Source organism: Aphelocoma coerulescens (genome assembly GCF_041296385.1).
Source record: "Aphelocoma coerulescens isolate FSJ_1873_10779 chromosome Z unlocalized genomic scaffold, UR_Acoe_1.0 ChrZ, whole genome shotgun sequence".
Lineage (NCBI taxonomy): Eukaryota > Metazoa > Chordata > Aves > Passeriformes > Corvidae > Aphelocoma > Aphelocoma coerulescens.
The window spans coordinates 54,155,176-54,168,538 of NW_027184085.1; the positions used below are offsets into that span (position 1 = coordinate 54,155,176).

Consider the following 13,363-nt stretch of genomic DNA (forward strand, 5'->3'; position numbering starts at 1 on the left):
TTGGCTGGGTGAAGTGGCTGCATCTTAGCAGCTCAGCTTTGGCAGGTCCCCTTTCCTTGGCGTAACCAAAGAACCTGACAAACAAGCATGGGCAGCTGACTGCTTCTGTAGGCAGGAGAACCTCTTGTCTCCTTCCTACCCAGTCTACAGGGCCATGTCTTTTCTACAGCTGCAGGTGTACCTGAGTTTGCACTCCTTTGCTGAACTGAACCCTGTGATGGCCTGGACCAGGGCAAACATCACATTTCACCACCTCTGCTCCAAGGTATGATCTGCAGTGAAGTGGACAACTGTGGGCAGCATCTTAGCTTCCTTTACCAAAGACTATCCAAGAGGGCTATCTGCTGCGCAGAGGCATCTGATGGCAGCAGGTCATACAGGATGTCCAGGATGTAAAAAAGATTGAGTGAGTGCACACATTTGTATGCTCAGTGCCTCACATGAGCCATATGACCCCCTTTTCTCACTGTCATCTCTCCCAGTTGATCGGGAAGGCTCTTCTCCATCTACACCTGCCTCCTGCCTGGTCACTAAATGGCTTACAAAAATGTTCTAGGTATGGAGCGTCCCTACCTGCTGATGTAAGACTGGAGATTAGATTTTGTACTACACCTTTTTGACTAAGAATTAGTTGCTTCCTAATTCATAGTTATAGGTCATTTGGCAGGGCAACAGGGGGGAGTGGGGACATGCATCAGTGTAGTTCAATAGTAATTTTACTGCACATTACCCAGACAAAAGGAGGGGGAAGAATGTAATGTTTTATAAATTTGTCAATGTGTCCATATCTGTGAGAGACTGAGATTTGTCATAAACAATTACAGTAAAAAGGAACTGGTCATTTCAAGACCTTTTCCTTATTTTCCACTTCATTGCCAGTAATTTAACTGTACACTGACATTTTTTCTACCTAATGGAAACTTAACACAGACAGCACTTGAATTGTTTTATTTAATGCAGACAACGTCTTAGATAACTTTGAAAACAATGGATTATCTATGCTACACTTTCACGACTGTTCATATGAAAGTTCTTGCGTCAGCCTTTGCCTGTGGAAGAGGAGGACATAAATACATAGCTTGGCACTGGCAGCTATAATTTTTTCAAACTGTGGTCATCTGTGACTGAGACTTTGTACAGCTGTGCTTTAAAAAAAACAGATTCCTGGTTCTGGATGTTTGGGAGGTAGTTTTGAACAACATAACCCATGACGCAAAAGAAGGAAAATGGTTAGGTCAGGTGACCACAAAAATGGGCCATAGATAGTAAGCAAATTGCAATTTTTATTTCAGTCTCTTATTCTAGGAAACAGTGGCTTGTTTTCAATTTTACTAGAAATCTTTTTATGTTATCACTTTTGAAAGGTATTTTCTAAAATCTTGCAAACAATCGCTGTACAAATAATTCTGGGATATTACTCTGAACTAAAATTGCAGTTAGTGCTGCCATCATAGCTTTTAAGAATTGAGTTGAAAATCAGCACTCTGTTGTCTCTGAGAGACCAAATCTTTCTCCCATAAGTGCTAGTTTCATTTACCCAAATAGTGAACATGTGCTTAATGAAGGCTTAATGTCAACTAAGTATTTAAGTGCAAACACAAACCTCAAACTTGGTGGTTTTTCTTTTATTACTTCCCTCCCCCCGCTTCGTTTCTGTTACTGCATCAAATTTAAAAAGATTTGTGAGTTTGAAACCTGAATCATTTCAGCTGAAGGCCGCTGAGCAGAGACATTCTGGAGCTGGCTGGCATGCCTGTGCAAACCCTTTATGCATTCCTGCAGCAGAATGGAGTTACTGTCTACCATTGCCGCCACATATACTTCCAGTTTTGTTGCCAAATCTTTTGATGGAAAGTGAGGGTTTGGGTACTATTCTATCCTGTTCTTTGGATTACAACTGGGATAGCTTTTTTTTTTAAATTCAAACTTTTACCCCTTCTAGTTGTACCCTGTAATATCTGGATCTGCCTCCCAGATGACTCCCATCCCCCTACTTGGCAATGCACTGCAGAAGGCTGAAAAATGTGGATGCCAACAAATGGCCTCCACCAGGTTATGCAAAGAGTGAGGGTCACAGCTTAGCTCCCTGAATCAAATCCATGAGAACGCTAAATTTCAAGAAAATTTTGCACACTGTCCATAAAACAAAGAGCTTTCTCCTAGATTGGTTGATTAAAAGGAGCTCAGGAACTTATCACATGGTTCCTAAAGGAGATGGCAGAAGAAGAGAAGTGGAACAGAGCCCAAGGGACAGCTACAAAGGATCACAGCCATAACTGCAAGAAATCTCTAAGACTTCTGAGAAGCCTTGAGATTCTGGCAGATCTAGCCCGTTTTTACATACACAGGTGCTTTTTGAAATTTCAATGAGCCTCAGCATCTGGTTTTTTCCTTTTTTTTTTTTTAATGTAAAGAGTGATAAAGTACCTCTGTATCACCCATGACAACAAACAGAAGCAGAAATTATCCAGCTTCAAGAAACTAGTTTGTTTATTAACATTTGAAAAACATACAGAAGAATCCTGAGCTAGCAAGAATTTCCAAATCCTAATTTCTTTCTAAAAACTAACAACAACAATCATTTATTTATTTTCCTTTAAGGAGCTCAAGAATTTTTTAAAAAAAGGTATGTAATATGCAAATGCCCATTCCATTCAAAAGAATTTAAGACGTGTTTGTCCATCTCTTCTTCCAGGGACTCTTTCATATGTCAATCTCCTTTTTTTGAACTCCTGTACTTCTGAAAATCCTGAATCTGAAAAAGAAAAATCATGATTAACTATATATACAACCTGTATGCAAACTTAACTGTGTGTTTCTCAGAAGCACTAACAGACTTTGACTGGTGTGTTCCCTAAGAAAAGTATCAACTGTCATAAAATAAAATGTGTACAGATTAATATTTGCTGCTTCTTACTGCTCCTGACCTGTTTTATGCATATTGTCCTGTAATAGGAATACAGGACCTTATACAAAAATTAATAAATCAACCTACACTATCCTTAACTACAATGTTTCAGAAAATATTTACTGTTTGTTTTTATTTCATTAATACTACTCTTAGAACTATTCTATAATTTTTGAAATTTAGTTATTTTTAACCAGACATGGTCGTGTTTCTAAGTTGTTCAAAAAAGCTACTTACATTCATACTTACGTAAAATTCAAGTGCTTTTACAATAAAGTATTTGAGAAGTTGCTTATTCAAAACAAGTTACTGTAAGGAAATTATACTATTATGTTAGTCTTTACAAAAAGTATTGTCAGAAAACTCTAACACCGACCTAAGGATTTGATCTGTTCCAGTGGAAATACTGGCTTGGTGTGGTGTCATGAATTATCTGTGGTTTAATGAGAGCTTGATCTGAAGCCTGAAGAAATCACTGGGGTTTGTTCCCAGTGTGTCTTTTTAACTTGACTTGCTACATATTTCTTAAATTTTTGTTCTCAGAGGCTTTCACTGTATTAAGGTGAAGATGGGTTTTTTTGGTTGGTTGGGTTTTTTTTTTTCATTTGGTAGGTTGGTTTTTGAATTTTTTATTTTTTGGAGGGGATGTTGCATTAGCACCCAAAACTATTTCATATACTTAATTTTTCCCCTGGCTAGTGAATTATAAAGCAGAATAAGCCTGCTCTTCCAAAATCTAAACCAAAAATCACTTTTCCTTGGTTTGATTTGATTCACATTCAAGTATACTTTTGTCCTACTGGGCAAGAATATTACAGAAAACTTACCAGCTGGAGATCACAGTGTTTTCAGAACACTAAAATGTGATACCAGGAGAATCTCTACTGAATGCCCTGATCTCTACTGAAATATATTGTATGTAGAATATTATGCTATCAGTGCTAGTTACAGGTTACTGAAATATCTGTTACCTACTCAGCAATACTGCAGGTCTCAATTTTTATTCCAGAGAAGCAAAAGGTCTGTTCAGAGTTTCTGTATGAACATTTAAATTTACATAGCCTGAAAATTAAAAGAAGTTTACCATATCCAATTAACTTTTTCTCTCTTTACCTCTGTAATTACCCAAAGAAGTCCATGAAAGAGTAATTTAAATTAGTTACTTAGGTTTTCATGAATGGGTCTGATCTAATTAGTGAAAACATTTTAATGCTGTGCTGACCTTGTACCACTGAGAGATTTAATGACAGGCAGCAGCAGACAAATCATAAATTAAGTAATCTGTACTAGGCATTAGGCACTTTTTTTAAACGAACTTAAACTTGGATTTTTTAAAAAAATGTGGCATCTCACCTACAGGGAAATAGAATAATTTTAAAAAATACTACAATAAATGATATGGCAATACAGTCTGACAAGGACTTTCTTAGTTGCAAGACTCCATGGATACATATTATGGCTTATTAAAAAAGGTTTCAAGATAACTATATTTGATGGAGTAAACCAGGGATAAGAAAACCACAAAAAAAGAGAAGCCTAATATTTTGTATAAGGACTGTACACAGTTTCAGGGTAAACAAAGTTTTGAAGTACATATTATACCATCTCTGAAAATATAAGCTTTGGAATGATTTCAAGTGGAGAGTTTAGCCCTGGAGATACTAGCTAAAAAAATATTTCAAGAATAAGAAAATACATGAAAGAAACTTAGAAAATTTTTGGAGCACCATTTTTACTGCATTAGTGCCCACAGCAAAACACAGCCATTAGTAGAATCTGAATTTCACTTTCAGGATTTGCTGAATCTCCTCTTTGTCCTATAGAGAAAATACAGTCTTTTGTTCAACCTTGTCCAAATCTATGTTTACAAAATAATCTTTCCCATAACTTTTAAATGCATTCTGGCATGCTCATTATCTATATTTTAGGCTCTGTCAAAGAGCAAAGAAGCTGAGTCTTACACTATTGAAGGAACTATATTTTTCAATATTTACCAGGAAAAAATAATGGCAGTAACACAATTCTAGATCGTTTGGTTTAGCGCTTTTTAAAAAAATATTTTTTATGTTCAAAACAAAACCTGTTAGGAACCTTTTGTCACAGAAGAAATACATATGCAAGTAAGTTTTAGAACAGGGAGCAGGCAATTGCTGGGTTGAATTTGATTTAACAACTATTTAAATAAAATACAAAATACAGTCTTACAGATCCTTGCAACTTTGCAGTTGAGTAACAAAAGTAATTTCAGCAAAATCTGCTTACTTTGGACCTACCTGTTTTAATTTTTTCTTTTATCCGTAAGGATGGAGAATTTTGTTTCCTCTTTCCTTTAGATGCTCCACCTATTTGTTTAAAATTCAGATTTTGAAGCTCATCCATATCATCAAAGAAATCAGAGAGAAAATCATCATGACCAAATGAATTACGTGGGCCTGTGGATGATGAGTCATTCCACATGGGCTGGTCAATCTGAATTTCTGGGCTTTTAAATGTTGCATCTCTAAATTCTTCTAGAAAACTCTTAGAGCTCTCCTGAGGTGCACAGTCACTGAAAGTTGCAAAGAAATCCTCTTTTTCAGAGTCTTTGGAAGAATGACCAGAGCTATCATGCATCCTGAAAGGCTGTTTTGGAACATGGAGAGAATTTTTAACATCTAGATGAGCAAAATGTTCATAGTCCTTTGATACAGCAAAGATATCTGGCTTCCTCCTTGTAATTACATCTGATGAGCATGCCTTCTTTTGCATACAGCTTGGAAGATCAGACTTTAAAAAACTCTTATGATGATTCAGTGGAGGAATTAGGGCTTCAGAATTCATATGAGATGTTCCTGGTAGAGAAAAATTTGAAGCATTTTGTTTGGAGAATGAAAGATTAGTTTATTTTTTACATTTTACAGAAAACCAAGATGTCATTGAGCATTTTGATTGCAGTCTGTCTCATCAGAATAACTGACCTTACCATGATTAGAAGAGAAAGATTCTAATACATTCAGATTTTTCACTTGGTTTCAAAGGAGACACATTTCCCTAGTAATTCAAGGTATTACCTGTGCTGTTTTGTGCCTTATCAAGCAGCTCTAAAATCGGACAGTTTTGTTTATTATCAAGATACAATGCGTTGAAGTTATTCAGGTTTTCTGGGTATGATGCACCTTTCACTGTTTTTTCTAGGTGAGAATCAGCATTTAGGCTGTATGAAGATATCATGTCACTGAAATGCTGAAGCAATAAAGAAAATATTTGTCAGGAATGTTTATGGTACATATCTGTACATACCACTGTCAAATATGAAAAATTAAACCAGTTGTTAAGATCCTAAGATGTATAAATTTTTGTTTACTGTAGCAAAAAAAAAAAAGACTTACCAAAGCAGGAAAGGCATGTACAGTAGGCAATATACCACCTGTCTTAAATCTATAAACAGGGTAAGTAACAGTCTCTGTCTTGAAACACAGGAAAAGCAATATCTTAAGTTTATTCTCTTTCATTACTCCAAGACTGTAGGAAACAGTGTCTGCAATGAATTGGCACCTATCATGCATCACAGAGGAATTTAACTCAGCTTTTTCTGTCAATAAAGATGGCTTTACACATATACAGTTATAACAATAGCTTGCACAATTTCACATTCAGTGCCCAAATTACCTGTTCACATGCTCCTTCACCTTAACAGAAAGCTTCACCCATTTTCTTGAATGATAAAATATGTGCATTTTTTATTGAATTAGATTATTCAGTCTATAATTTTCCCAGGCTTGAACAATAGGAGCACACAATTCTTCATCTCTAAGGCTCTGTCAAATGCTTAATACTATGAATTTCTAAGTGGTGGGTTGAAGGACGGAAGGAAGCCCTGGAAATACTTAATTGGAAAACATCTTTTACATTACAAAAACACAAAAGCATGCATGCTGATACAATACTCAATTTGGTGAAGCTTGAGGAGGAAGTTATCTAATAAGTATTCTTTCAGTTAAGGAAAGGCTCTCATTACCTTTCCACAAACATATTGGTGACTTCACAAAATCTGCTGAGAATCAGCAGACTCAGCATTTGGGATATGAATGATATGCTAAAGCCTGTAATTAATTTTTGAATTATACCAGCAAATGCACATGTAGCCTCAGATCAAAAAACCCAAATGAAACAACCACATAGACAACAGAGCAAAAAGATTGATCTAATACATAAAATAATTTTGGCCAACCTTTAAAACTTTTTTCGGAACCTCTGGCAGAAGTTCCTGGAGTTGATCAAAGCTTGCAAGAAATAACCTGTTCAGTGAAGATCCCTTCTTTAACATAAACTGAGCAACCAGAGGATTGATAGATGGAAAAGTAAGCAGGCATTTCTCTGTCTGGAATTGGAAATTACTTTGTTAGATTGATACCTGACAAACTTTTTTTCCATTTTTTCCTGTTACTATAAAGTCATATCTTACTGAATAAGTCATAGAGTATATCATAGAAAAAGAGCTTTCAAAGAGTGCACTTTTACAGTCCATTGAAAACTCCTTTTTTTTACTACAGATGTAACATAGTATCATTTCTGAAAAAGAGTAAGTTCTGCGTAACAGTTTGACAAAAAGCAACTCTAAAGATGTTTATTTTCTAAAAGTTAAAAACAGTGAATCATGTAAACTTGATTTTAAAATGCATGACCAGATTTACTATTACTTCTCCATTTTAAAGTGAGTTACCTAGATCAATATAAACTGACAAAACTGGTTCTGTTTTACAAAAGTTGTATTTGTTAACAGCAGACAGGTGGCAAAAGCAGAAGTTGCCAGGGAGAGGATGAATGTCACAAACAAGGCAGCAAGCTGAGAGTAGCTTGTTATCAATGTCAGCTTCCTGTTCCTGACTTTCATACAGCACTGCCGGGATCAAATATCTTTTAAGTTAGAGACACAATACAATGACTCCTCTCCATTTCTTACCAGTATCCTCAAACTCTAAATTGGAAAACCTATAATCCAATACCTCCCTCTTGAAAGGCCATGCCTCTTGAAAGGCCATGCCAATACCTGCTTTATAATGCTTCTGAATTTTGTAAAATCCAAAAACAATCTCAGCTTTACAAGAGTTCAAAGTTTTCACATAAAATTAACAAATCCATATGTTTTATTTGAAAACCTTACTATACAAGTTAAAGGATATCATATATTTGACTGTGATTGATGGGCCTATTCCAGCATTTATTGGAATGAGTTAAATAAGTAACCGTGTGAGTTAAACAAGCTTCTACCATCTGGTACTAAAGCAAGTCAGAAAGCAATGCCACTGACTTCAGTAATGGATCAGCACTGCTGAATTTGGCTTCTTGCCCAAATGAGCCACTGCATGTTTATCTTTTACAATTTGGGTAGTTTTTTAAACCTAGTGCCTAGAATGGTACAAATTGACAGGCAGATGTGGAGGATAAACATCCCTACAGGTTAATCTTGAAAGCACAGGGAATGTCCAAGCTGCCACTAATTGTGCTGACAAGGATAATGGAAATAACATATATATGTGTGTGCATGTGTATGTGTGTATATGTATCTCTGCATATATACTAGAAATATGCTTATATATATCTCTGCATATATATATCTGCATATACATGTATATACATATATAAAATGCTTATTTGAATAATATGTTTTAAGAGAACAACAACAAGAAAGCCTAAAACTTTATGAATCTTAGGAAGAAAACTGTAAATTCATGGGAAATCATGGCAAACCTCAGATGGCAAGACTGAAAGCCAGGACTTGTCCAGCCACTCATGAGGACTGATATTAGATGCTATTAAAATGTTGTCAGCAATTTGACGAATTACCAGTGCTGTCTCTTCAATCCCGGGCGTAAGAACTACCTAAAAGTGACACATAATATTCTTGGTTAAAACTTACTCCAATGAGTGCCTTAATTTGCTACAGAAGTTGAGGTGAAAACTAAAGGTCACCCTGAACACAAGAGTTGGTACTGATGAGTAATTAAACCTGATCCATGCTTATCATGCAGACAAACTCCAACCTCTGATCACTAGCCTGGCTGCAAATTACACTCCTTATTTATGCAAATCCTATGTAGGTGAAATTAATCGATTTATCCTATAGGTCTTTTTTATGTGATCAAATTTCTGGGTATAATACGAGTTCCTAATGAAACAGGCAATTGTGAAATGCCTATTACAGTTTAAGGAGATGTGTAACACTTTGAAACTATAATTTCCACACAAGCTACACTGTTGAGTACACAAAATGAAAAACACTTTGTCCTCTCTGTAACTTTCATGTAATCAGGTAAATTTTATACAAATTTTAATATGCAAATAATAATGACTTTCATAAAGATCTGTACTAAATACTGGCAGCAAATAAGTAAAGAAAAAGTGGTTATTATTTAAAAGGATATTACTTCACTCAAAAATTTAAGTTACCAACAATTTGGTAAATTGAATGAAACTTCTGCCCCAATTTTAAAGCTGATTATTCTAGATACTAAAACAAATTTTCAATTCTAGATTTCCTGATTTTTAAAGAAAAAGGTTAATTTATCTTGTCACATTAAAAAAGCAAACCAGCTGACAGCAAATTATTTCTTTTTTTCTTCGGTGACATCAGCAACACAATACTGATATGAAATTTCAAATTAAGACATAAGGAGGATTAATATATATTCTAATAACTTATTAAAGGTATTATGTAATTCTTTGACTCCTAGTCATTCAACTGCTATTTGAATCTGATTCAACTTGTATTGCAGTCAACACAGTCTTCACTGACTTCAGCAGCACTGAACTAAGATCCTCTTCTATTTTAGTAATTTTGAGCTATTTTATGTTTTTGATGTAGAAGGCATACTTGATTGAGCTCTTTAGAAATATTGTATCATGAAGATTAATACAGAAAGAAACTACCTTCACTTCAAAGTCTTCTGACTTCGGTGTAAGTTCAATTAGAATGGCATAAATTGAGACAAGGTTAAGCAGAGTATTTCCCTTGAGACTGTACCTGTAAAACAGTTTCACTGGATCATAAATATTTAATATGTACATGTAATAATCTCAAACCATTTATTCCATGTCTTCATAAATATCTGCTTCATTTCCTGGAATTCAGAATACTGGTACAGTTTGAGCATTAATATCTGTGGAAGGAGAGCTAGGATACATTAAGGGATTGACTGCTGAAGGATGGACTGTAAGGAAAGAAAACAGAGTCAGTCTACAGCAAAGCAAGTCTAGTCTGAAGCAAAGGTCTGGATCAAGGTCAGTCACTGGAGACACTGGAGAAAAAACAGAGAGGAAATTAAGCAACTACTTGCTTATAGAAAAAAAATCTCAAAAGAGGTAATAAATTAATATTTATGAACTATGTGAACAAAAGGTGTGCTTCCATAGCAAAAGGAGAACTACTGATGCACTGGAAGAACACTTTAAGAATGTTTCCCTATTGCAAACTATATACAGTGGTAGTAACATAGTAATTCACAACCATGCATTTGTAGGGATGAATTTACTTCAAACAGATGTAAGAATAATTCCAGTGTTTCATATCCTTAGAGTTGTGAAATTTCTGGACCTGCCCATTGGCAGTACACCTCACCTTAGTATTGCCTGCCTCAAACTCTGTTATTTTGTAACAACCATTTCTTTATCTCTTGTATAAGACTAAAAATAGCTTTACAAATAAAAAGCTTTCGAACATTTTGGTGGTCTCCAGTGATCACTGTTACTTTTATTATTTCACTGAGTTTTTCAATAGGAGCATGACAACATTGTAACTAAGTGAAAAACTCAAACAACACTAGAAATATGAGACTACAATATTGGTATTTTTAAGAGAAATGCATTCCTACAGAGAAGTTCAAAGGAAAATGAGTATCAACTTGTTCTAATAAGCTGCTTTCTTTAGGGACAAGTTGTTTTAAGAATACTAGGATAACAAAATAATTTCACAACTTACTCTAAACTCAGTCTTTCTCTGGAATAGAAAATAATCCAACAGCATGTATACTGGAGTGATAATGACACCAGCCTTGATATTACAGTGTCACAGGAGTCCTCACAACTTAGTTCTTCCATACTCTACCATGGAATTTAAATAAAAATTAAATAAATACATTACCATGGCTGCCCAAGCTTTTAGTGAGTATCAATATAATATGCAGAAACTAGATCAAACAAATACAGCTAAATAATGTAAGCATTAAGGACACATATGGGAATTGGGAGAACTAGCTTTTATTCCCAACTTTTATTTTCTTTGAATTTCAAAAGGTTGATTCACTGCTTCATGCCTCTTCTTCCTTCTTCTAAAAAGAAAGTGTCAATACCTTTTTAGGCTGTTCTTAAGATTTTTTGGGAACTTCAATAATGCAAAATATTGTTATAAACTTCTGAAGTACTTAGCCTATACAAATCATATTACACCTACATTAACTATATAAACCACAACATCACTAATAGCAGTAGCTTGTAGGAATGTCTACATTGTACTTGTAATACTAATTGATTATTTTATTATTTACCTATCTTTCAGAAGCAGTTCTTCTACCTGCAATCTGTTTTGCTGCATACCGGAATTTAAGTAGTATGCTATTGCTTAAGCTAATATTCTTTATTAAAAGTAGGACAAATTATTCGATAGACTAATTCAGTTAACCATCCAAAATGGGAGGAATTAATATACACACTGGTAAGAGAATACAGCCCAAAATGCATTTAATTGGTTGTTATTTTCAAGTATGCATCCTTTAACTACATTTCATATAATCAAATCACAGGTCAAATGTTACTTTAGTGAAGAAACTGAGAACATTTTAAACTAGTCAAACTGGCACAGAATTTCAGGGTTAATGATTTGTGATGTGAAACAATGCATGAATTAAATATGATTATGAAGAAGAAAGATATGCTAGAAGTCTGAAGATATGGCCTAAAAGTGACCCAACACATAACAGAACTTGGACACAGTAGTTTCATTTTTCAGTAGTTTCACAGTACCTGCAAAAAGATAGCAGTACATTCATCTATTGTCAACACAACGTATCGATCTATACTTCCAAAGAGCCTTAAGGAATAACTACTGCTTCTTTCAACAAAGGTAATGCTGTAACTGAAGAAGTAAAATTATTTTATTAAAACTCAGGCAAGTAAAATACTACTATTTTCTTAAAGCAAATGAATAACATACACCCCTTAATACAGTTTTTAAACTTACACAGTCTTGATCTTTCTCAAATGCTCAGTTCACTGTAAGACACACTTGAACAATACACATCAATGTAGCAGTGATTTAGTGAAATTAAATTATGTTGCTAACTGCATTGAGTATGACCTTGATATCCAGGCTTTGAGTTTACAAAAAAAAAAGAGGTAATATAGAAACTAAGATAGATAATTTGAAACTCCTTCTGACTAACTTTGCATATTGCATTTCTTTGCCTCCTTTCATGATTGTGCAGCACAAGGCAAAGCAAACTCCCTGCTGGCCATTGGTATGATCCTAAAATTTCTCAGTGACTTAAAACTGCCAGCAGCACAGCCTCCTGTTGTGTTTTACTAGGAAGCACAAGAGACCTAAATGTGAATCTGCCAGCAGTATGGCCTCTAGAAACTTGTATGGACAGTGTATTCAGATGTTTTAAAAAAACTAAACTATTACCTTTTCTGAAATTGTACAGCTCTTTGCTTATCTATTTAACTTCTTCATCAGTGCTAAAAGGAGCTAGTGAGAAAGTAACAAACAGCGTTCCCAGCTATTTGGCTTACGGCCAGACTGAGCAAAGAACTTGAACAAGTCAGAGTTTAAAAGCATGTCAGATTATGTGTTCAAATTTTAAAAGTCAAAGACATAAATTTTTTTCCCCTACTGAACTGTAATAAGACACAGACCAAAAATGGCTCCACAGCTGACTCGAGGATAAAGCTAGGATAAAAACTGGCATGTCTCTCCAGCAACATGGTGAAATCAACTACCCGTATCTCTGTCACCATGTCTGAGAGATATTGCTGCTCTGGTCCCTATTTCTATTTTTCTTTTTTTTTCCCCCTCCATCAGATAAAAGGTAGCTTTACCAGGTATGTATTACTGTGAAAGCAAAATTCAAGGAAATTATGTTAAAGTAAATAATAAAGAAGCCCAATGATTTACAACCCTGGCAGTTTTCGTACAGGTTATAGAGTATTAAAAATTACGTGAATAGTAGATCTGAGTTTTATGAATAAATTAGCTTTTGTTTTAAACAGTCTCTCCCAAATACTGTGATGCATCAGAAAATAAGATGTTTTACTATTTCTCAGTTTGGGTATTTAGCATAGCTTCACCAGACAAAAACAACAACAACAACCAAAAAAAAACCAACCCAAAAGCAATTCTTACAATGAATTAAATACAAAGTCTTCCAAGGATCAAGAAGCACTAAAGAAAAATAAAAAAGATTAGCATTACAATTTTCAGAA

At 34.8% G+C, this 13,363-nt stretch overlaps 1 protein-coding gene across 1 annotated transcript in view; it reads right to left on the reverse strand.

Annotated features, from left to right (window-relative positions):
- Window positions 1-2,463: 2,463 nt before the first annotated feature.
- SHOC1 (shortage in chiasmata 1) overlaps window positions 2,464-13,363 on the reverse strand; it is a 51,712-nt gene continuing 40,812 nt past the window's right edge. The window contains exons 25-32 of the mRNA XM_069002004.1: window positions 11,906-12,017; window positions 10,866-10,987; window positions 9,818-9,911; window positions 8,639-8,770; window positions 7,119-7,268; window positions 5,959-6,130; window positions 5,182-5,739; window positions 2,464-2,755 (exon numbers count right to left, since the gene is read on the reverse strand). Coding sequence (XP_068858105.1) covers window positions 2,655-2,755; window positions 5,182-5,739; window positions 5,959-6,130; window positions 7,119-7,268; window positions 8,639-8,770; window positions 9,818-9,911; window positions 10,866-10,987; window positions 11,906-12,017 — 1,441 coding nt within the window. The 3' untranslated portion in view covers window positions 2,464-2,654. The remainder of the gene's footprint in view (window positions 2,756-5,181; window positions 5,740-5,958; window positions 6,131-7,118; window positions 7,269-8,638; window positions 8,771-9,817; window positions 9,912-10,865; window positions 10,988-11,905; window positions 12,018-13,363) is intronic.